Here is a 25,373-nt window from a genome sequence, read left to right as displayed (position 1 = left end):
TAAATGCCAGAGTTTAGTATAAAATCTGATTTACTCTGAAATAGATTTTCTTCTTGAAAATCTTATTAAGGAATAGTAATGTTAAAAAATAAAAGCCAGGCATGGTGGTACATGGATGTAACCTCTGTAGTGGGAGGCTGAGACAGGAGGATTGCAGGTTCAAGGACAGCCTCAGCAAGTAGTAAGACTTGTATCAACCTAATGAGACCCTGCTTCCAAATAAAAAATATAATTGGGCTAGGGTGTAACTTGAAGGTAGAATGCATCTGGGTTCAATCCCCAGTACCTCAATAAAAAGGAAGGAAGGAAAGACAGATATGTCAATCTTCCTTTTGTCCACAAGATACAGTATGAAAATAAATATTAGAATAAAAAAACAATTTATTTGAAAAATTGAAAATATAACGTTATACCTGAAGAAAATAAAGTAGTAGTCTTTTAGAGTCTATGTAATTTGTTAACCTTATAAATGAGAAAAAGAAAGAACAATTACTAGAACTCTGACCAATTATATACCAATTTAAATTGCTTATCACAGTGTTTATGTTGACCAACCTTACCTCTGTTCCTAGACTAGAAGAAGCCCATTATGTACAAGGGCTGTATTTTTTACTTATCTCTCTTCTTAGCACTTAGGACAATGCCTCTCATAGAAAGGGTATTTTGTAATTCTGAATTCTATGAGGTAAGAATCTGTTAACTTCAGAAATTCTTGTACACAGTTACCCCCATTCTCAACTTCCTCTCCAAGTTAAAAAAAAAAACACAACCTATAATTTTATTGGAAGGTTTTAAGACACAGTCCATTAAAGAAAATAAACATTCGTAAATTTTAAATAATCTGCTCACCTGGAGAGCATGTCTCTTTTTGTGATACCACTTCAGACCCATCTTTTTCACATGAAATATCCTCTTCATCTGAGAGTACCAAAAAGGCTTCTCTTGGCAAGCTCTCACTACTTTCTTGTTTAGACGGTGATCCAAAAGAGCTTTCCATTTTCTCTTCCAAATCTGGGTTTGTCTCATCAATTGGAAGGAGAGCAGATTTAGAAAAGCAACTAAGTTCATCCTCAGCAGGTGCAAGTTTCTCCAAAATAGGGATAATTTCATCTGTCTCCATAGAATCGGTACTCTCTAAGAGATTCTCATTTTTGTCATCTTGTGTAACATTCTCACTAATGGTTTCTACAAGGTCTGTGGAACTTTCCTCTCCATTCTTTTCACCTTGGTCAATTTCCATACTGCTAGATATGGCCTCTTCTCCGAGAGCAAGCTCTGAGGCGACAGGACCTTCTTCTGCCTTCTTCTCCCTTTCAGGAAGTAGAGCTGAACAAACAACTCCATTACCTGTTTCTGGAGTTTCTTCACTGTCATCAATATTACTATCAGCTTTATTTTCCTCATCAAATGAGTCCTTACTCTGAATTTGGTCTGACTTTGCATCATCTTCATTCTTCTCAAGAAAATCATTATCTTTATTGCTAGTCTGCTCTGTGCTGTCAGTTTCAAGAACTGGTTCACAAACTGGTACAGAACTCAGTTCAAAGGTAGAACCAAAGGATGATTCAGAAGTCAGTCCACCAGAGGCCAGTCCACCAGAAGTCAGATCACCAGGGGCCAGGTCACCAGAGGCCACCCCATCAGAGGCCAGATCACTAGAAGCCAGCCCATCAGAGGCCAGATCACCAGAGGTCAGATCACTGGAGCCCAGCCCATCAGAGGCTAGATCACCAGAGGTCAGATCACTAGAGGCCAGCCCATCAGAGGCCAGCTCACCGGAGGCCACTCCACCAGAAGCCAGTTCTTTACACACATTATCGTCAGAGGGCGGGTCACCAAGAGCTGGATCAACAGAGGCCGGATTATCAGAGGCACAATCACTAGGAACTGGCTCACCAGAGGCCATTTCACCAGAAACTGGTTCACCAGAAATCAGCTCACCAGAGCTAAATTCAAGAGAGATGGGTTCTTCTGAAGCAGGCTCATCAGAAGCAGGGTCACTAGAGGCAGGGTCATTAGTGGCAGGGTCAACAGAAGTGGGATCACCAGAAATGGAGTCACTAGAGGCAGGCTCACCAGAAGCGGGCTCACCAGCAGCCAGTACTCCAGAGTCTGAAGTTTCCGTGGCCAGATCACTAGCAGCTGGATCACCAGAAGCTGGTTCAGTGGTCAGTTTAGAGGCTGATTCAGAAGTTATACTATTAGGAGAAAAAGGTTCACAACTTAAATCACCATCCTGCTTACTGTTTAAGCTAACATTAAGAATGCAGGGTGTTTCTTTCCATTCTGTTTTATTTTCTCCAGGGTCAAAATCAGTCTCCTCAATGCCATTCACCTCTTCCTTATCTCTAACATCCTCTGTGTTTTCTAAGGGAGAAGCTGGGTCCAAATCCCCATTCTCATGGTTGCCGTTCCAAAGCTTGACATCAGGTCTCAGCAGCTCTTCCCTGACTTTGTAAACTGCTCCCAGTTGTTGGCGATCGCTCACCCTCATTGTTTTTCGGGCTTTGAAGACTTTTTTCTGAGGCTCTTCTATGCTATCCATTTTGAATCTTTAAAAATGAAAGACAAGAGTTTAATAATTAAGAGATGTCACCTAATTATTGACTTATTTATATATTTACTAAATTTAGATAGTACAAAAGTGGTAACAGAAAGAGATTATATTAGAAAATCAATTACTAAGATAATAAAAAAGGACTAATTTTCATTCTCAATATGGGATTTATAGATTCTGGAGAAGATACAAAAGCATAGAATAAGAAAATGAGAAAAAAACTAAAATGCAAAAAAAGCAAAGTAATGAAAAAAGGTATAGATATAAGGAAAAATTAAAGAATATATAAGAGATTATATTTGCAATCAGGACTAAAGCAAATTATCAAAACTCTTAAAATATTTATAAAAATTTACCATAAAAACAATGAAGACTCTGTCAATTAAATTTTTTAAAAGAATTCCCACAAGAGAAAATGTTTGCAAATTATATATCTGATAAGAGAATTATATTTAGAATATGTATGTAAAATGTTTACACACACACACACACACCAACTATTCCAATTTAAAAATGGACAAAGGGTCTTAAATAGACAAGCCTACAAAAAAGCCAATAATCTAACAGTTCATAAGCAATAAACAAGACCCCTAAAACATGCTAAACAGAGAAGCCATAGAACTCAAAATTCTATTCCTAAGAATATATCAAAAGAAATTTTTAAAAAGTCTAGGCAAAAACGTACTCACAAATGCTTATAGCAGCATTATTCATAATAGCTCAAAGTTGAAAACGCAAATGTTCCTTAACTAGTGAATGGACAAATAAAATGTGGTACATCCATACAATGAGGTACTATGCAACCACAGAAAGGAATAAAGTACCGATTATGCTACAACATACATGAACCTTGAAAATATATACAAGCAAAGAAGCCAGTCACAAAGGTACATTACTAATGATTCCATTTCTATGTCTAAAACAAAAAAGTCTATAGAGATTGGAAGTAGATTAGTAATTGCGTAGGATTAAAGGGTTTAGGAAAAATGAGGAATGAGGGATGACTCCTAAAGCATACAGAATTTTTTTACAGAGTTATGAAAATCACCACAATCAGTTAAACACTGATTGTGGTGATAGTTACATTAACTCTGAACATGGTAAGAACCACTAATGGTACATTTAATATAGGTCCATGAATGTGCTTTATCTCAAAGCTGTTATAAAAAAGTGTGTGTCTTTTATGTGTTCACATGTGTTCTTGTTTTTTGTAAGTTTGGCTAGAGTTCTATCAATTCTATTTATTTACTAAAAAATGAACTTTTATCGTGGCTAATATTTCTGCTTTATATCTGCTGTCTGGTTTCACTGGTTTCTGCTTCAATATTATTTCTTTTATCTTTTTTTAATGGATTTCATTTACCATCCTTTAAATTGGAGGTTCAAGTTTGATCATTGGTTTTCAACCTTTCCCCTTCTGTAACATCTGCATATAATGTTATTAATTTTTAGCTCTCTCTCCCTATGGAGATGGCCCACATATTCCCTTAAATGTGTATCCCTTGCTTTGCCGAAAAGCTCATTCTCAAGATGGCTACATTTTCTCTTCAATGTGCATTTCCCCCCAAGACACAAAAAGAGCTCACATTCTCCCTTGTAGGTATATCTGCTTTCCAAAATCTTCTAAAACAAAAAGAGGGAGAAAACTATAAATTTATAAGAGCTGTTTTAGATGCATCTCACTCATATTTTTATATATGTTTCTATTATTATTCTGTTAAAATATTTTATTTCCAGCCGGGCATGGTGGTGCACGTTTGTAATCCCAGCATTCAGGAGGCTGAGACCAGAGGATCGTGGTTCACTGACGGCCTCAGCAACTTAGTGAGGCCCTCCTTAACTTATTGAGACCCTGTTTCAAAATAAAGAATAAAAAATAGGAGATAGAATGCCCCTGGGTTCCATCCCCAGACCCGCAAATTTTATATATATCTCCACTGTAATATCTTTTTATTTATTTATCTAGTAGTAGTAGAGAAGAAGGAGAAAGAGTATTAGTACTGGAAATAGAACCCAGGAACATTCTACCTTCAAGCTACACCCAGTTTTTATTTTTCTTTAATTTTGAAACAGGGTCTAAATTGCTGAGGCTGACCTGAAACTTGTGATGTTCTTGACTCAGCTTCCCAAGAATTGGGATTATAGGTAAGTGCCACCATGTCAGGCTGTGATATCTTTTAAAATCTGAGTTATTTAGCAGTGTGTTGCTTTAAAAAGTGAAAACTCATTTTTAAAAAATACAAGGTTCATGTCCTGTATCAAGATCAGTGTTGATCACATCCCTGGGGTTCAATCCTCAGTACTATTAAAAGAAAAAAAAAAAGGTATAAGCTGGGCGTGGTGGCACACCTCTAAACAGCTTCCTCTGCTTAGTGATGCACTTTGCAACTCCAGTGAGACCCTGTTTCAAAATAAAGAATAAAAAAGAGGACTGAGGGTGTAGCTTGGTGGTAGAATGCCCCTGGGTTCTATCCCCAGGACCGCAAAAAAAAAAAAAAAAAAAAAAAAGTATAGAAGGCAAGATATATAGAAGGCAAGAGCTGGGCATGGTAGTACACATCTACACATCTGTAATTTTAGTACTTGAGAGGCTGAGACAAGAGGATTGCAGGTTCACAGTTAGCTTCAGCAACTTACTGAGGCTCTGTTTCAAATGTAAAAACAATAAATAAATAAAAATAAAATAGGGCTGGGTATGTAGTTCAAAGGCAGAATGCCCCTGGGTTCAATTCACACACACACACACACACACACACACACACACACACACACACACACGGATGGATGGATGGATGGATGGATGGATGGATGGATGGATGGATAGATGAATTGGATGGAGAGAGCGGGGAAGAAAAAGAGGGAGATAAGAAAGGAAGGGTAAAAATGCTGCTTTCACATTGGTTATTCACTATGATTGGTGAGAATGATGATAGGATACACCTGATTTGGTTTAAGGAGAAAAAAATAAAACAGCCTCTGATGTCTGGAAACCTAACTGATGTGCACAGGCTTCAGTACCTGCATGTCTAACACTGATCTGATGCTTTCAGCGAAGCCATGTCAATCTCCTAGTGGACAGGAATCCACCTCACAGAACGTCTCAGTCAAACGAAGTCAATGTGCAACTCAGAAAATGCCAACACCCCTCTCTCACTGAATGAGCAGTGGCTACTTGCTTATCAACTGCAGTTTCATACTTTCCTTTGCTCTCCATATATAGGTAACATTTATTGAGATATCTATTTTCCAGTATTACCCAAGCCAGAGTGAGGATCTTTTCCTTAAACTCTCCCCAAAATAACCAAAGCCATACTATACTATAACCAAGTCCTATAATGGATACCTTGTACCTTACAATTCTCCTGACTGCAATAAATAGTAATCCCAATTTAATCAGTACAAGTGTGTTCCTGTTGGTCTTTGGATAAAGGACATAAAACAATAAGCCTGGTCTATTTATTCAAGGCCAAAAACAGCTTAAGAACTGCTCCTCTATTACAGACCTTCTAGGTTATGGTATATTTTGCATTTACTTTCTCATTTTAAGACAATAACTTATGCCGGGCGTGATGGCGCATGCTTGTAATCCCCACGCTTGGGAGGATCATGCAGGTTCAAAGCCAGCCTTGCTGGTTTAAGAGACCCTGTTTCCAAATGAAAATATAAAAAATAGGTGTCTGGGAGTGTAGCCCGGAGGTAAAAGGGTTTCCAGGAACCCCAGTACCACACAAAATTTTTTTAAATTTATTTACTTATTTATTGGTGCTGCTGGGGATTGAACCCAGAAGTGTTCTATCTCTGCGCAACAACCCTAGATCTTTTTACTTGGTGTGTGTGGTGGGGGGTGCTGAGGGTGAAACCCAAGGGCTTTTCTACCAGACCTATTTTATACTTTATTTGGAAACAGGGTCTCACTAAGTTGCTGAGAGCCTCACTCACTAGGTAGCTGAGGCTGGCTTCGAACCTGTGCGATCCTCCTGTCTCAGCCTCCCAAGCGTGGGGATTACAAACGTGCACCACCACACCCGGCTACTTTTTGCTTTTTGAAACAGAGTCTTTGTTAGGTTGCTGAGGCTGTCCCAGAACCTCTGATCCTATTTCAGCCTCTCAAGTACTCAGATTACAGGCATGCTTCACTACACCCAGTCTTATTTAAAATTATGAAATAGAATACAGCTATTTGGAAAAGTTATCTTTCAACTAAACAGAAACCTCAATACAAAATTATCATTGGTACTACTTTATAGGTTACTAATTATAGTCTGCAATTTCAACTGCAAGGTTTTCCTTCTTTATCCATTTCAAAGTCATGTTAACTGAAAATTTTCTCCAGTAGTCAATATCCTTGCTGAAACCAATGATACAAAATAACTAAATTTCTAAGTAGTATGGGTACCCTTTAAATTCCAAGTACTAGCCCATTATTCTTTTAACTCTGACCTTATAATATCCACATTCCTTAGATGTTCTATAAATGCAACCACCGATTTCATTAAAAGTAAACATTTCTTTACATCTTTTTCATAACTTTTAGCAACCCAATAAAAGAACCTCTGGCCATTCAGAGTGATGAATCTCAATTTCAGTTCTCATAGGTTTTTACTGTGTGATGCTGAGCAAGTTACCGTCAATTCGATTCCTTAGTTTAAGTTACCTTGAAAAAGAAGTAACAACAGCACCTGCCATAAACGTTTTGATGACAATTAAGTGAGATTTAACTAATTCACTGTAACATTAAGTATTAGCACTTAGGATGTAGTAAGCACTCAATAATGTTATCATCATTGCCAGCATAATCAGGATAATGTTTTCAGACATAAACTTGAGATTCTAAGACAGATTTTTGTTAAATATTTTTTATATTTCATATATGAATTAGAAAAACCAATATGTAAACTTTATGTTTAATACTGAATTGCCACCACCAAATAACACTTAGTAAAAATAAATATACTTGAAGGCAGACTGGTCATATGTCAACAAAACTGCTGCTAAATTCGGTAATAATAAAGTACTGCAAAAAGAGTAATAGATTAACTACCATTCATTCCCACAAGGGAGCACACTACAGCCATTTACCACATGTGTATGGATTCAAGTATAATGAAAAACAGGCAAAGCAATAAGGAAGTAATATGAGCAACCGGTTCAAACTAGTTCACCCATATCTGTACAAACCAATCAGCAGTCTACTTTTAGAAATCCATTTTGCATAAGCAAAGTACATTTAAGAAAGATACACATTAAAAAGGGTGTGGTTACCTGCAAACAAGTCTCCATGGCTGTGTTAACAGAGCAAGAAATTTCTAAAGATTATTTTAAACACTGTCATCTTCTGCTAAAGAAATACTACTGTCTGAGGTGGCAAGACTAGAATTACGAAGCTTTCATGTGACTGTAACTCATTTCCACAGGAAAATAATTTATATTTTATAGCAAAAATGTTTGCCGCGTATCTAGAATTGAAAGAGGTGATAAACCAATTTCTCTTGAAAGTACATTTTTTTCATGAGAAAAAAAAGAAAAAAGAAAATAGAATAAAAAATAAAATGTTTTCAAGTTTCTACTCTATATATTCAGATTCAAGAACTTTGGGGAAACACTATCATTTATAAAATCTTTTTTATAAGAATTTATATGTAAATAACCAAAGAAGGGTTGTTTTACCTGCAAATGTCTTTATGGCTTGTAAATTTTTTTCAAATTTTTGGTAAATTATTTTAAGGAAAGTCCAATGAGCCTTTTCTTCTTTAAGTGAAAACATTTTCTTCTCTGCTTCAGCCCATTCTACCCACTCCTTTCACTGTTTTTTTCTAGCAAAGAGATCATAGCTATGAAGTAACAAAGGGAAGCAGTTTTGTCTTAGCCTACAATCTGCCTGCTCAAAAAGCTCAAGAATTTAAGTGGCTGTTCAAGAGTGGCTCACAGACTCAGCCAATCAGCATCCAGTATTCTGATTCCTGCCCAGCAACAGGAGACAGACAATAAGGTCACAGAAACACAATGTAAAAGACCAGGATCTGAAATACTTCCCTGTGGTTCTTTGTATGAAATAAGTAATCTAGAACATAGTTTGCATAAAATCCTAAATCATATGGCATGAATTAAATAGGACATACATAAATAAGTAAATAATATTTATCTATTTTATGCTACGTTACCTTGCCTTAATAAATGTCCATTACTGTTTCAAGAAATATAAATTCATTTCTTAGCTGAGAAATGAGTCAAATATGGAAAACAAAAAAAACAAGCTTTTCTACACAATGAGTTAGGACTGCAAAATTTCAATGTAAATTTCTAAAAAAAAATAATAATAATAGGTCTTTATTTATAAAACGTCCATAACTAAAAATCTTACATACAAATAGCTAACAAGACTATACTCATATCGACCTGCCACTATTGTTATAGATTTTTGATTCCAAAAACCTCATAGTACTCTAGACCTAAAGGATTACAATGGAGACAGCATAGTAAAGTGTAGTGTTGTCTATTGTACTGAACTGACTCAGTTTAATTCATGAAATTGAAGTGTGTGATTCTTGAAAATCTATTTTAAGTGGTATAAGTACAATTACTATATTCTTTTCTCCTTAAGTGCCTTTCACAGAAGGTTACAAAAATGTAACAGTGAGCATTCTTTTTTGAAGCAATAAAACAAAATGTGTGGATTACAAAGTAAATATTCATGTAAACTAAAGGGAGATTTTTAAATATACATTCTACAGTTTTTTGATGTAATGTTATAAAGAAAAAAACAAAATCTATGATCAGAATATATATTTTCTCAAACTCACTATGTATTAGGTGTTCTTTACTAAACAAGATTTAAAAATAAACCTTATTTTTCCTCCTTTCATTACAGGTAAACCTTGCAATTTTTCAAACATATCCAAGAAAGGATGCAGCCACCATACTCTTATATAATCTCCCCATAGGAAAACAAATCAATGGCTGCTTCAACGCTTCAGTCTTGTGGGAGAACCAAAATTCACTGTCTGATTGGCCCAAAGCCATAGATAGCTAAAACCAATCAAAAAGCAGCATCACAAACACTGCCCAGTAACAAGGGAACCAGATGAGCACAAGTGCTCTACAGAGAATGCAATGGGTGTGAAAATAAAAGTGAATAATGAAATTAAGACATATTAGTACTTTAACCACAGAAGTTTTGTTGAATGACAAGAGGTCTATGGTAGGTTTTTAGTTGATTTTTTAATTAAATGAAGAAGGGTTCGTATTGCTTAAAAAAAAAACCTAGCTTCAACTAAGTATAAAGATTATTGAGTCAAAATGCATACATACATACAATATTAATTCAAAGTAATGACTATTAGGTAAAGAATAATTAAAAGGAAAACTTAAGCAAAAACTTAGAAAACATTAAGCAAAACAACTAGAGTGACTACAGTGCTTCTACCTTTGAGACAGGTACTCCAATTATATTCATGCTGTTTGGTGACATATTATTACTATTAAAATATTGTAACATCTTCAATTTTATTCAAGTTTCCTTTCTTTAGATGGCTTAACTAAGTATGACTCAATAGGCCTAAATAATGAATTTAAAAAAAATAACTGTTTCAATCATCATTGATAATTACTAACCTCTTTAGAATGCCAAACCTGTTACTGGGTAATTTAAAAACCCAATTTTCAGTTGAGAACTCTATGATTTTTTTTTGGGGGGGGGTACTAGGGATAGAACCCAAAGGCACTGTACCTCCGAGCTACACCCCCAGCCCTATTTTTTAGTCTTTAGTCTTATTTTTGAAATAGGGTCTCCCTGAGTTGAGAAGGGCCTTGCTAAGTAGCTGAGGCTGTCCACGAACCACGATCCTCCAGTCCTCCAGTCTCTGCCCCCAGAATGCTGGGATTACAAGTGCACCAAGCCCAGCCCTGGTCTTTCTTTCTTTCTTTCTTTTTTTATTTTTTCCTTGATGGTACTAGGGATTGAACCCAGGGGCATTCTACCCTATACCCACAGCCCTATTTTTTATTCCTTATTTTGAAACAGGGTCTCAACTAAATTGCAGAGGACCTCATTAAGTAGTTGAGGTTGGTCTCAAACCTGCAATCCTCCTGTCTCAGCCTCTCAAGTACTGGGATTACAAGTGTGCACCACCACGCCCAGCTTGTGAAATTGTATTTTGCATTAAGTTTTACTTGAGAATTTGTAATGCTACTGAAAATAATATCATAATGAATCACCAGTGTGGTATATAATAAATGTTAATAATCTGCTTTACTGTATACTGCCTCTTAAGACTATTTAACCTAATAATGCAATGGTTCATCCCCTTTAATCTTAAATACTAGATATTGTGCCATTTTTTGTTTTAAATTCATCATTTTTTAAGTTTTAGTAAGACATAATCACTATTTTCACACTTGTGTTAAAAAACCCATAAAGATTTCCATCATGTTTCCAAATACGCGTTGCTGTCTAGAAGACCTCTCTCCAGTCACTCAGAAGGCACTGAGCAGTATTTGTTACCTCAGGACCCACACCCCTCCAGAACCTACAGTTTTCAATTCTACTATGCTATGGGAGCTCTTCTCTCAGCTGGAATTAAAGGACTGTCACTGTCTGTAGGAAACACTTTAATGACCATGATCCACATACACAAAACTACCAATGCCAATTGCAATGAAGTGCACGGGGAGTGGGGGGGGGGGCCTTAAGGAATGCTGTGTGCATGTATCTATCATTCTAAACTTCATCGTGATGTAGGATTACAGTGTACAAAAAAATTAACGTGTGAAAGATGTTCTCCACCTATTTAAGTCAAAAATGCAATTGACTATTAAATGATCATAGTATTTAAGCAAATAACACCTCTGCCTATTGTCAATGGTATTAGATCAGGAATTAAAAGTGAAATAGAATATTCTCAAACTAAATTTTAAAAACTAAGTAGCCGAGGCTATCACATCTACTTAGTGAGGCCCTCTGTAACTCATTAAGACCTTGTTTCAAAAGAAAGAATAAAAACTAGGACGGGTGGAGGTGGGGGGGGGGTGCATCACTTGGAGGTAGAATGCCCCAGTACCACAAAAGCAAACAAACAAACAAAAACTAACCAACAACAAAGGAAATAACAGTTTTCACCAACAATTCCTTAAAAACAATAGCAAATCATAGTCTTGAAATTTTGGATACATTAAACCACAACGGTCACTGTAATCTACCTTCTTATTAGGCTCACTTCTTGGACACTTTTTATATTCATTGCCATGTTTTGAGAACCTGTAAGGTGATTCACACATATATGAACTAGCAAAAAGTTCAACAAGGCTGCAGGATATAGGATTAATATTTAAAAATTGATTGTGTTTCTAAACCCTGGCAACAAATTCAAGAATGAAATTAAAAAAACAATTCCAAATCAGACATTTGAGTGCACGCCTGCAATCCCAGTATTGAGAAGCTGATACAAGCAGATCCAAGTTTCAAGGCCAGCCTCAGCATCTTAGCAAGACCCTGTGTCTTATATTCTTTTTTTTATTTTCCTGGGCTACTAAAAACTGAACCCAAGGGCATTCTACCTCCAAGCTACACCCCAAGCCCTAGTTTTTTTTTTTTTTTTTTTTTTTTAAAGAGGGTCTCGCTAAGTTGTGGAGGGCCTCACTGAGGCTGGCAGAGAACCTGCAATCCTCCAATCTCAGCCTCCCACATACTGGAATTTAACTGTGCGCCACACCATACCTGGCAGCAAGACCCTATTTCAAAATAAATAATTAAAAGGACTGAGGGTGCAACTTGGAAGTAGAATGCCCCTGGGTTCAAGCTCCAGTAATAAACAAACAAAAAGCAATTCCAGCTACACATGCCATACTCTGTAGTTCAGCTTCTCAAATAGCTGAGGCAGTACTGCTTGAGCCTAGGCGTTTCAGAGTTCTAAGATATCTCTGGGAACACATTGAGAACAAAACAAACAAAACCACTCAGAAAATTCACTTAAAAAAAAAAAGAATCAAAAGCAATAAATTTAGCACAAGAAGCACAAAACTTACTACTCTATAAACTACAAATTACTGAAGTAATTACAGGCCTAAACAAGTGAAAAGACATCCAATAGCTATGAACCAAAAGGTCAATGTTTAAATGTCAATGTGCTTCAAACTGAGCTACAGACCCAGGCAATCCCGTACCAAAATCCCAGCTATCCTTGAAAAAATGAACAAACTGACCCTGAAAAGCATACAGAAATGCAGGTGACCCAGAATAACTAAAACAATTTTAGAAAATCAAAAAAACCTGGAGGACTCACACTTCATACTTTAAAAATGTATCACAAAGCTATAGTGATCCGAACAGTGTGGCACAACTAAGAAAGGACAGTTCTTTAGATAAATGGACTACAGATAAACTCACAGTTACAGCTGATTTTAGGAAAGGATTGCCAGATCATGCAATGGGGAAAGAACAGCATTAAACTGCCAAGATAACTGGGTAGCCATAAGTAAAAGCATGAAGTTGTATCTTCTCTTCCATACAGCAAAATTAACTTCTAATTGATCAAAGACCCGTACTTAAAAGCTACAAGTTGAAAATCTTAGAAGAAAACTCAAGCATAAATTTTTATGGCTTTGCAACAATGTTTCCTTTCATGTGACCCAAAAAGAACAACAAAAGAGAAAAAAGGTTTAATTCAACTTCCTCAAAATTAATTTTATGCTGCAAAGGAGACCAACTAAAAAGTGAAGACAACCCACACAATGGGGAAAAAAAATTTGTAAACCATATCTCATTTGTATCTAAGATATATAAAAATTGTTTAAATTCAGTAAAAAAAAAAAAAAAAAAACTTGAAAGTAGACAAAGGTCTTAAACAGAAATTTTGGTAAATAGACCAAAAAGCCAATAGTCTTTAAGCAATAAACATGAAAAATTGCTCATTGGGGAAATGTAAATCAAACTATAATGAACAACACTTCACACACACACACACAACAGGACAGCTACAATTAAAGAGAACAGTAAGCACTGGCAAAGATGTGGAGAAAGTACATCCTTCATGCAATCCTAGAAGGACTGTATAATCCTCCAATGCTGCTTACAGTTCCTGAACATGGGAAACAGAGTTATCAGATGTCATCAATATTATTCCTAGGAACAACAAGAAGTGTCCATGCAAAAACTTATGAACAAATATTCTTAACAGTTTTATTCACAACAGTGCAAAACTAAAAACCCAAATATCCAGAAACCACTGAATGAAAAAATAAAATGTGGTATATCTATACATTGGAATAATATGCAGCCATAAAAATAACACATTACTGATGAATGAGCCTTGAAAATACACATAGAAAAAGAAGCCAGTAACAAACATCTACACACGTACTGAATGACTCCATTTATATGATATGTCCAGAATAGGCAAATCTTTCAAGATTGAAGATAGGAAGTAGATTAGTGAACCTTGGTTTGGAGGATTTGAAGAAATGACTGGTGAAGATGTTAATGAGGACATCTCTGTAAATATGCTGAAAACCACTATGTTGTAAAATGTGAACAGGTAAACTGACAGATAAATTTTATACCAATAAACTTGATATTTTAAAAATAGCAGAACTTTAGTTGAGTGTCTTATTTTTCATTTCTTTCTAGCATCCTTTACTGGGTCATACTTACAACATAAGGGGGGGAACATCAACAAGAAAACTGGGTGTTGCTTCACACTTGAGGGAATTCATATTTATAGGCTCATGAGCATGTCTGTAATTTCACTAGTGATCACTGGGAGGACGGATGAAATGGCACCAGCACTGTTCTCTTGTGACCTTATCTTAGATGGCCCTGGTTTTTGCTCTTCTGCCTGTCTTAAATGGCACATAATTTGACCAAAAGCTTATTTGGCAGGATGGTAATAATTTACATAAGCCACCTACACAATGTAACAGAAACCAAGTAAAATAAAATAAAAAGCAGGATACAAGCACTTTATAATTATTAACTTTCTTCTACAAGGAAAATACAATTAACTTTTTCTCTACCATTATGAATTGGTCTAATAGAAAAGTTTCATATTTACATGTAATTAATGATTATAACTTTGTTTTAAAATAAGGTACAGTGGGTGTGGTGGCACAAGCTTGTAATCCCAGTATTTGGGAGGCTGAGACAGGAGGATTGCAGGTTCATGACCAGGCTCAGCTATTTAGTGAGGCTCTCTGCAATTTAGTGAGACCTGTTTCAAAATAAAAAATTTAAAAAAATAAGGCTGGGGGTGTAACCTGGAAGTAGAATGCCCTTGGGTTCAATCCCCAGTACCATAAATAAATAAATAGATAAATAAACAATAAATAGTTACATTTCTTGAATTCCGTACTACATATGGGTTTGTCACATCTTAACATTTTCTTTATTCATATAATTTGAATTTGCCAGTATTTGCTCAATTTGTCAGCATTTTAAAAGGCATCCTTTTAGACACAATTACAAATAGACCTTAATATCTACACTTACACATTGTTTAATGAAACACTAACACTTCTCAATAGTACTTTGATGTCAGAAAACATTTTAAATACGCTGATATCAGTATGATATGCTTCTGAGGTCTCTTTACAAAAGGATAAAAGATGAAATTCAGTATCCTGGTATTATAACAATGAAATATATAGTATTGAGCACATAGGGAATACTTACTAAATATTGGCTAAAAAATGATGCGCTATATACATATAACTGACATCTAAACTTTCTTCAATAATTAGGAAGCAAAGGTCGTAATCTAGAACATTTTAACAGATTTGGAAACAGACTAGCATATATACCTATAAAAAGTAATAAAATATACCCACTTATACAATGCAGAGGCGAAACAGCACCATTAAAATTAATCAAATCTGACATTAAACAGGCATTTCTCAGCTGACAGAGCTTGCTCAGATAGTTGGATTTGCTATTTGAGGGGAAAAAAGCACCTTTAAAAGAAATCTATGTTTGTTTGTTGCTACACAATGATGAAAACCTTCTTTAAAATAATAAACATACCCCAAAGGGAGCCCCTTGCAGTCATCTTATCAGTTCTTTCACAGAAACAGAAACTGAAATACAATTTGCATAGTCACTGTGGTTGGCTAATGAAAGCAAGGTCATGTAACCAATCAGGAAGCTAGAAATTGGACAACCGTAACAGGAAAAATTTAAAATCTGCCTGGCAACAGCCTAAAAATAGAAACACTATGCTAGAATGAAACCTAGAATAGATATAAATTAAGAGCAAAACTACCAGCTATAACATTTATTTTCTTGAGGAAGAATATGTGCCTTCCATTTTATTACCTGACATATTTATCGGACATCTTTTATTTGGTAGCAATAAAGGAAAAATGAATTTTAAGAAAAATAAGTGGGCCACCTCTAAGTAACAAGTCATCATTTGTACCAATCTATTTACGCACACGAATGCATGCATGCGTGTGTGTATATACACATGCACATATGTATTTAAGAGCTCTTTGTTCAGAATCATGAGGTACTTGAATCAGTAAATTCAAGGCTCTCTAAAAATCTCAAACTCTGTATTGTGCTGTATTTTTTCTAGCACTATTTTGTGCAATTATTTGAGAATCTGATGCATTGGTTAAAAAGTGTTTGGCATGTATTAAAAATATAGCTTAAGTGACGTATCAAAGTAGCATTTTAAATAAGATAAGAGATCTGTCCTATATAAAGTAGGCAATCGATATTTTCAAACAAGTTAAAATAATTATCAGTGAGCAAAATAAATTATTTTATTGCTTATATCAAGTAAAGGTTAAACATGTAAACATATAATCTATACAACACTACTATTTCGATTTTTCAATTATGCGTAAAGGAGGGTAATGTAAAAGTTAATAATGCTTGAAATTTCTTACTCTTTTAACTGGACAACAGAATGTATTTCATCATTCTGACTTTCCAATCTAATAATGCTTCATGGGTATGTTCCTCTGTATATTACACATTTATTCTGGAGTAGATTTTAATTCCTAAAGATGTCAAATAAGTGGCATCTAATATACCAACTATAAAAAAGGATTCTAAGCTGATAAAAATTCACCAAACCAAGAAAGAAAAAAAGGAAAAGAAACAAAAAGCGACGCGTAAGATTTTAAAATGTAAATGCTGCTGGAACAAGAGATGGTTAAATCCTATGAAAGCAAACGCTATGAAGGCATGTGCTGTGCACTCATCTCAACCTCCCATCAAACAGTACTGATGAAATGATGAGTTAATTTCAAAATAATTTTCTTTGGTCACTTATCTAAAATGCAAAATAAATTCATATGAAAGTCTAAACACTTAATATGAATTTATTAGGTAAATGCTTATTTTAATCATGAATAAAGCTTGGAAGGAACACCTTTAAAAGATATAGGATTACAGAAGTTTCAAGTAACAAAAGTTCCACTGAAGGCTGGGTAAAAAAATTAAATGAGTGATATATTGATACTTTTCAATCTAAACACTCAACAGTGACTAAATTTTTGTGTGGTGCCAGGGGTGGAACCCAGGGGCTTTTCTACCTTCAGGCTGTACTCCCAGACCTATTTTATACTTTATTTGGAAACAGGGTCTCACTAAATTGCTGAGAGCCTCACTAAGTAGCTGAGGCTGGCTTTGAACTTGTGCGATCCTCATCTCAGCCTCCCAAGTGTGGGGATTACAGGTGTGCGCCACCACGCCCGGTGTGTCTAGATTTTTAAAGTTTTTTCAAAAAACTCTGACCTGCCCACCTCTCCTTTAGATCAGTTAGGGCAGGGCCTATATCCCTTGTCAACTCAGAAGAAGCTATAGGAGACGAACCTTCGTCCTTCATCAACCCTTAAGATTAACGGACCAAAGGCAAGAGAGGGAGGGGAGGTTGATAAGGTAGGATAGAAAAAATAAAATATTAGGTAGAAAGGACAAATTGGGAATAAAAGAAAAAATAGTTTTATAATGTGAAAAAATCATAATCTCAAACTCCATCCTATAGGATGTGTTCTGTTTTAGGTGGAAGCCTCAAGGAGCCCACACCTTTAAATCACAATGGCCAGCCAGGTGTGGTGGCACACCCAGAATTCAGGAGGCTGAGACCTGAGGATCGATCGCAGTTTGTGGACAGCCTCAGCTACTTAGTGATGCCCTCCACAACTTAGTGAGACCCTGTTTCAAAATAAAGAATAAAAATAGGTAATAGGATATAGCTCGGAAGTCGAACGCCCCTGGGTTCCATCCCTAGACCTGCAAAGTAAATAAATAAATAAATAAGTAAGTAAGTAAGTAAATCACAATGGCCCATTTTCTCCACTGGGGAGTTCTGAGATGCTTAGTTAAACAAACAAACAAGCAAACAAACAAACAAAAACAACAAAAAAAAACAGAATCCAGTAGGAGAGACAAGGTCAGATACCACCCAGCCACCACCCATCAATTCCGGTGATGAAAGTCCCGCTCTCCACTGCAGTCATATGCTCTTAGTCACACCCCCCCACATCCTTATAGAAGGACCTCAAAGATCCCCAAAACTTCTCAAATTGGGAAGAAAAGAAATGCTCTGAGCTGTCTCTTGCTCTCCCTTGAACGTGTATCCTCACTTTTCCTTAACAACCTCTGCCTTTGTCTCTGAAAACAAACAAACAAATGTATAAATACAGATGGATGAGGTGGTACACACCTGTACTTGGGAGATTGAGACAGGAGGACCTCTAGTTTGAGGACAGCCTCAGGAAATACTGAGAGTCTCATCAGCCTAGTGATACCCTGTTTCACAATAAAGATAAAATAGAGCTGGGGGTGTATTTTGGAGAGACCTGGGGCTCTATTTCTAGTACTATAAAAAAGAATAAATACTGTTATTTCAAATAATAGAAAGGTAGCTTAGCATTTTCTTTTTTCTTAATGTTACACTCATATGTGATGGATATCCAAACTCTTATTATTAACTATTTCTAACTTAAAACGTCTCAGGGCTGAGGATGTAGTTCACTGGTACAGCTTCCTGCCTAGAATGCCCAAAGCCTTGGGTGTGAGTCCAAGCACAACCAACACACACACACACACACACACACACACACACACACACACACACACACTTAAAAAAATAAAGTATCTCCAATCTTGTATCTTGTATGTACGTATTTATTTATTTATTTATTTATTTATTTATTTATTTACTTTGGTGGTACTGGGGGTGGAACCCAGAGGCTTTCTATCTCTGGCTATACTCCCAGACCTATTTTATATTTTATTTGGAAACAGGGTCTCACTAAGTTGCTGAGAGCCTCACTAAATAGCTGAGGCTGGCTTTGAACCTGTGTGATCCTCCTGTTTCAGCCTCCCAAGTGCAGGGATTACAAGCTTGCGACACCACGCCCGGCTTTAGATTTTTTATTTAATTTTCCAAAATAAACAAAGCAATCTGAATTAACCTGAGTTACAATGAATGAAAGAGTATTTTACCTGTGGACAATTTTTCATAAAAAGGTACTTCAAATGGGAAAAATTCTTTGATAATCCCAGATAGCAAAAAATATTAAGTATGATTCTTATATTTCGTATTTTCTTATTTAAAACAGTTATAACATTTTTTCAAAAATTTGACTTGTATTGGCTATTTCTAGTTCCAAAAAGCATGAAGTGTATAGTACATTATTCAAAATAGTCACAAAGCACATCAGCTAAACTTGGAGAAAACTGAATACTCAAGCCACCTTAGAACAATTAGTATATCAACTAAAATTCCTGCATGTGTAGATAGTTCCAGAAACCTTCTTTCCTTGAGATCAATGATTTGTTCTTTTCTGCCTCTGCCTTACTAAAAGCTGATAGGTATTTAAATGGTGGGTGAGAATGAGACTGCTTTGCAGCCCTTGCTTCTGCATATAGAGGTTTAACTGTAATAGCAAATACAAGTAAAGAACCTTAATATTCTTCCATATTATAGAGGAAACTCAAATAATTTTGTGCCAATGATTTTTCTCTTCCATATAGCAAAGCAATGTTGCTGGTTTTCTTTCCCTGTAGATGTAATTGAAATTACTTTTACCACACTTCTCTAGCCAATTCTATTTATAAATCTACATCTTTATTCAGCTAGACTTTGTAAAAAGAGTTACATTTTTTAATAGCAAGACCTCTACTGGGCATACAAAGAATAGACCAACACCTCCCCTGGGAGCAAAAGAAAAAAAATATACATTTCCATTCTGAAATTTCCCCAGCAATAATGTGTAAGAACACAATCTACTAATTGTCGCAAATGTTCCTCAGGGGCTGAGTTATAAACTGTTAGCATAAGTTTATGATATAATTTAAGAAAATACAGAGCTGGTCTACCACAAACCAAGAATTACCACTTATTTTCATCTTTTATAACCTTAAAAAAAAAAAAACCTGTACAGAGCAAATAAAAAAATAATATTCTGGAAACATTTAATCTTTCTCTTTCTTCCTAGTCATCATTATTAATCAAATGGCATTAAGATACTTAGAGTTCACAATCTATTCTCATCTAAATCTATTCATGAGCTTGTTCCTGAATTCAGCTGTACATTTTTACCATTATATAATTTAATTAAATTGTGTAAAAACCTAGAAAAAATGAGTGCAAAAGCAAAAAATACCTACTGTGTATATGTGTGTATATAATGCAAACACACTTATTAATGCATTTATCAGTAAGAAAGACCAACACAATGCAAAAAGAACCATAATCTAGGGTGTAGAAGACCTTAGGCAAATGATTTAACATCTCTAAGTCTAAAGTTTACCATCTGAAATGTAAGGAAATCAAGATACAGACTTTAAAAGACCTTTTAAGCCTAAACTCTCTAATAAAAACTTTAAGTTTTTAAATAAAATATACTGCTCTTTAAATGGATAAAAATAGGTTTTGTTCACATATGCAACACCTAACAGAGTCATTATTATTGGACAATTATTAAGACGCTGTTAAAGAAATAAAAAATGCAAAAACATGTGCTTATAGAAAGTGTTGCTGCATACAGATTTTTAACATGTATGTGGAAAAGAAATACATACTGTAAAACAATGTACGGCCATTTTCTATGTATGACCATCAAAATTAGAAATGCTCTAATTTCCTTGAACTGCCATGATTTCATTTCAAGTTGTTTAATTCTAATATTCAAAAACACATTCAAATATGTATTTATAGACAAACCCTTTATAGAGCTCTACTGACTTCTGGACTGAATTTATACTCCTAATTTTTATAAGCCAGATTTCTGAAAACGGATTCTGCATTAAAAGTCACTCAAATTCAAATGGAAACAAGGAAAAAGGAATACGGTTCCCTTTTCCATCTCAATTCCAATAGCACTTCTGCTCATAACCCTATTTATAATTCAGTTATAGCCACAAGACTTCACAAGTAGTTGCTAAGCAACAGCAGCATGCTCAGTTCAGGGCTATTGGAAATCTGGCTCCCTGCCACATGAAAATATTTAAACTGAGCCTAGAGCCTCCAGAATTTAAAAAAGAGGAGGAGGAAACAGATGAGAAGGAAGAGGACAAGGAAGAAGAGGGTAAAGAGTGTGTGGGGGGGGGGGAAGGGAAGGGGAAGGAGATGGGGAAGGAAAAATAAACCTAAGGGCATGCAGTAATAAATACAATAAGCCAAATACAATTAAACTCGATCAGGGGTTAGAGATTGCTATCCAAATTGAGATCAGGGCCTTATGTTGATATTTCCAAATACTTATTCTATTTCTCTTTAATTTTTTGCCACCTTTTAAGATTAAGACTGAGGCTATTCTTCTGGTAAACAACAACAAAATATAATAAGCAACATCACTGCTAATGGCAGAACGATCAATTTAATAAATATACTGTGCAGAGAACAGACCTTAGAGAAAATAACAGAGCAGTCAGTGAGGGCTGATGGTGACTATCTACGTCACACTTTCAAGGCCAGGAGACCAGAAGCTATATTTTCTTCAAAGTCCTTTATGCCTGGTGAGCTACTCAAAGATGAGATAGCATATAGACCCTAGATTGCACATAGTTTTTTTTTTTCATTTTAAAAACATAAAGAAGCCGGCTGTGGTGGCGCATGCTTGTAATCCCAGCACTCGGGAGGCCGAGACTGGAGGATCGAGGTTCGCAGACAGCCTCAGCTACTTAGCGAGGCCCTCTGCAACTCAGTGAGACCCGGTTTCAAAATAAAGAACAAAAAATAGGGCAGGGGGTGTAGCTCGGAGGTCCAATGCCCCTGGGTTCCACTCCCAGACCAGCAAAAAATAAAAAATAAAAAAATAAAAAAATTTAAAATATAAGTACAGTAGGAAATTTATTAACAACACAAGACAGCTGCAAAAACTAATTGTCATTTCTCAACTCAAAGCACTGAGCATGTTTCAACATTCATTCAATAATAAAAATTAAACACTGATGAAAATAAAACAAGAACCTAAAACCACTCTTAACCTGACATTTTCCAATCAACAGAAAATCTTCATATCTAGTGGTAAAACACCACAGATTTTTTTTTTTTTTTTTTTTTTTTTTTTGGTGGTACTGGGGTTCCTGGAAGACCTTCTACCTCCGGGCTACACTCCCAGACCTACTTTTTATATTTTTATTTGGAAACAGGGTCCCTTAAATCAGCGTGGCTGGCTTCGAACCTGTGTGATCCTCCTGTCTCCGCCTCCCAAGTGCGGGGATTACAAGCGTGTGCCACCACGCCCGGCTCCACAGATATTTTTTTAAAAAGGCAGAAACAAAAGGGTGTGATACTCTATTCAGTATTAATATTGAATACTCTATTCGATCTAACCAAATCAATGAGTTCAAATGTCAGAAGATAGAGTGAAGAAAACAATTTAGAAGATCAAGAAAAAGTTATCTAGACAAATGTATATGGAATAAAGTCACAGAGATAAAGAAATATGTGAAATATTAGTTATGTAAGATATTATACTCAAAGTAATTTGGGAGGCTGGAGGACTGCAGGTTCAAGTCAGCCTCAGCAGCTCAGAGACTCTCAGCAACTTCAGTGAGACTGTGTTTCAAAATTAAAAATAAAAAGGGCCAGCCAAATGTGCAGCTCAAAGGTAAAATGCCTTTGGGTTCAATCCCCAGTATCACCTCAAAAAAAAAAAAAAAAAGGCCTATCAAAAAACTCTTGATGTGTATGGGATGCTATTCCACCCCTAAGAACAGCAATGCAACAGGAAATCAATATAAAATCTCGGAATTCAAAGTATGAGATGCATGAGCATAACTGAAAGGACCCAGTTAATCAAGACCAAAGGTTCTCATTTTATAAACACATTAAGCGATACGAGAGATACTCAAAAGCAGCAATTTTCACTGAAGAGTTTCTGAAGAAAAAAGAACCAAGAAAAAAATTACAAAGCTGGAAAAGTATAAGTTTTCCATTAATTAAGGTCTACTCAATACCCAAATTAGACCAAATTTTAAGAAAATACAATTTCATACCTAGACATATCGTGATAAGATTTCAGGAAACCAATGAGGAAATACTACCTTAGAGACAAAAAGAATCATTTAACTACAAAGATGTTAGAATTAAAATGACATCACACTTGTCATCAGCAACACTAATGCTAAAAGAAAATACTCAATGTTCAGGGTAAAAGCTACTTAGATCCTGAAATTCTACTACCAGCCAAACTAGCAGTCAGCAAAAATGGAGACATAAATATAATATTTCTAAGCAAAAACTGAAAAACCAACTCTTGGTAAAACAATTACATAATGACACTAAGGAATGGAGATTAGCAAAACAGCAAAGCTAAAAAACAACAACCAGAAAGAAAAAAAAAAGAGGAAAACAAACTTAACAAACTCATGGGCTGGGCAAGCTGAAATAACTGAGGATTCATTACCTTGAAGAATACTTTGAGCAGGGCGTGGTGGTGCATGTTTATCACTGCAGCACTCGAGAGACAAGAGACCAGAGCCTCAACTACTTTGCAAGGCCCTTCACAATTCAGTGAGACCCTGTTTCAAAACTAAAAAGACTAAAATATAGGGATAGGGGTGTAGCTCATAGGTATGCCCCTGAGTTCCATCCCTGGCGTGGCAAAAATAAATAAATAAATAATAAATAAATAAATAAATAAATAAATATTTTGAACTAAAATCCCAGATAATTACAAAGAAAATTACCAATCAGGGAGAGGGGAAAAAAACCTAAGCTGGATAAAAGATAAAAATTATCCTTAGGTAAGTAAGTACTATGAACAATAAAGACCGTATAATTAAGCAACATAGAAAAACTGGATTGAGCAATGAAAAATTATATACTAGCCAAATACTAACCCTAAAAAAGAGTATATGTAGAAAAAAATACCTATGTAACATATGAGTATAATATGTTCATAATGCACAAAAAACAATTCAATCTCCAAATCAAGTAATGGTATAAGATAGATAAATAGATGGATAGATAGATATCCTCTTGGTAAAAGATACAAACCACTAGAAATGGGCATCTTTGATGTACCTAAATATCTCTTCAAATCACATAACACAAAACAAGTCTAGAAAACTTCAGGAAGAAACAGAGATACACATCTCTTTCTAAACTCTACAAATGCAGAAAATAAAAGCAATGGAGAATGCATTCCCTAATTTACATGCAAGAATATTTTTTAAAAAGTAGAATTTCACACCCAATGAGGCCAAAATATAAATTTCTTACAAATACAACCTTGAATGTGGAGACAAGGAAAGCTTAATTAATTTCATAGGCAAAATAATAAAATAAAGTAAAAAAACCCAAGGTCATATTCTCTGACTATAATAACATAATAAAATCAGATATACCAACAAGATGAGAGGAAATTTATCTTCATATAAACCAAATCAAAACAAAGAAATCAGTGGGAGAAAAATAACAAATCACTAACAGAATACAACCTGAGAAACTGAACTAAAACGATCACATATGAAAATGACTATTTTATTTATAAATTAAGAAAAGGGAAAAACAGGTATAATTCCAAAGCAAAGAATTATAATACAAGCAGAAAATTATGAGATAAAACTAAAAACAGTCAGCAACCAATGAAACTAAAGCCAATTCTTTGAAATATTATTAGCGAGGAAATATAGCAAGATCCAGAGAAAGTATAAATAAGCATAATAATATTAAAAATTATGAAAGAAGCCGGGCGTGGTGTCGCACACTTATAATCCCAGCATCTGGAAGACTGAGAAAGGAGGATCGTGGTTTGCAGACAGCCTCAGCTACTTAGTGAGGCCCTCCGCAACTCAGTGAAACCCTGTTTCAAAATAAAGAATAAAAAATTGGGCAGGGGGTATAGCTCGAAAGTTGAATGCCTCTGGGTTTCATCCCAGACCTGCAAAAACAACAACAACAACAACAAAAGCGGGCTGAAGGTGTAACTCGGAGGAATGCCCCTGGATTCCATCCCCAGTACCTCAAAAAAAAAAAAAAAATTATAAAAGAAACCTAAGAAAATCTTAAAATAGGTGTGGCTTTACCTATTCAAATACATTCAAAGTAACCAAGGAAGTGTGAGTTAAAGAATGAGGATGAAAGGTTCGAGCCACTGCCCCGCAGGGGGTGGGGCAGAAGCTAGGAAGCGAGCCCTGTGATTTCCAGAGGGGACCACGCCTCTAGATCAGGGAGAAGCCAAATAGAGACAGAGGGAGGCGCTCTCCCCCACTAGCCCCTGCGGGCCCGCGGGGGGCTGGTGGTCGACTCCCCACGAATAAAGGCATCCATACCACCTATAATGGATTTCCACGTGTATCTGTGCACAAATGGGACCCGCCGCATCTTTATTTATTAATCAGAGGAATTTTAACCTACTC

The 25,373-nt window shown here is 35.6% G+C and overlaps 1 protein-coding gene across 6 annotated transcripts in view; it reads right to left on the bottom strand.

Annotated features, from left to right (window-relative positions):
• The window catches only part of ATF7IP (activating transcription factor 7 interacting protein), a gene marked incomplete at both ends in the record, with an annotated part of 37,529 nt that extends 34,981 nt beyond the window's left edge, over positions 1–2,548 (bottom strand). Inside the window, 2 exons of one of the 6 annotated variants that reach the window (XM_080705472.1) lie at positions 850–1,655; positions 1,812–2,548. In XM_080705472.1, the coding sequence (XP_080561598.1) occupies positions 850–1,655; positions 1,812–2,545 (1,540 nt within the window). Of the gene's footprint in view, positions 1–849 lie in introns of all 6 variants that reach the window. The other 5 variants (XM_080705473.1, XM_080705471.1, XM_080705468.1 and 2 more) reach the window with 5 other exon arrangements.
• Positions 2,549–25,373: the final 22,825 nt, after the last annotated feature.

The sequence above is a fragment of the Muscardinus avellanarius genome (assembly GCF_963383645.1).
Source record: "Muscardinus avellanarius genome assembly, chromosome: 11".
Classification (NCBI taxonomy): Eukaryota; Metazoa; Chordata; class Mammalia; order Rodentia; family Gliridae; genus Muscardinus; species Muscardinus avellanarius.
This window is presented reverse-complemented; position numbering and strand designations above follow the sequence as displayed.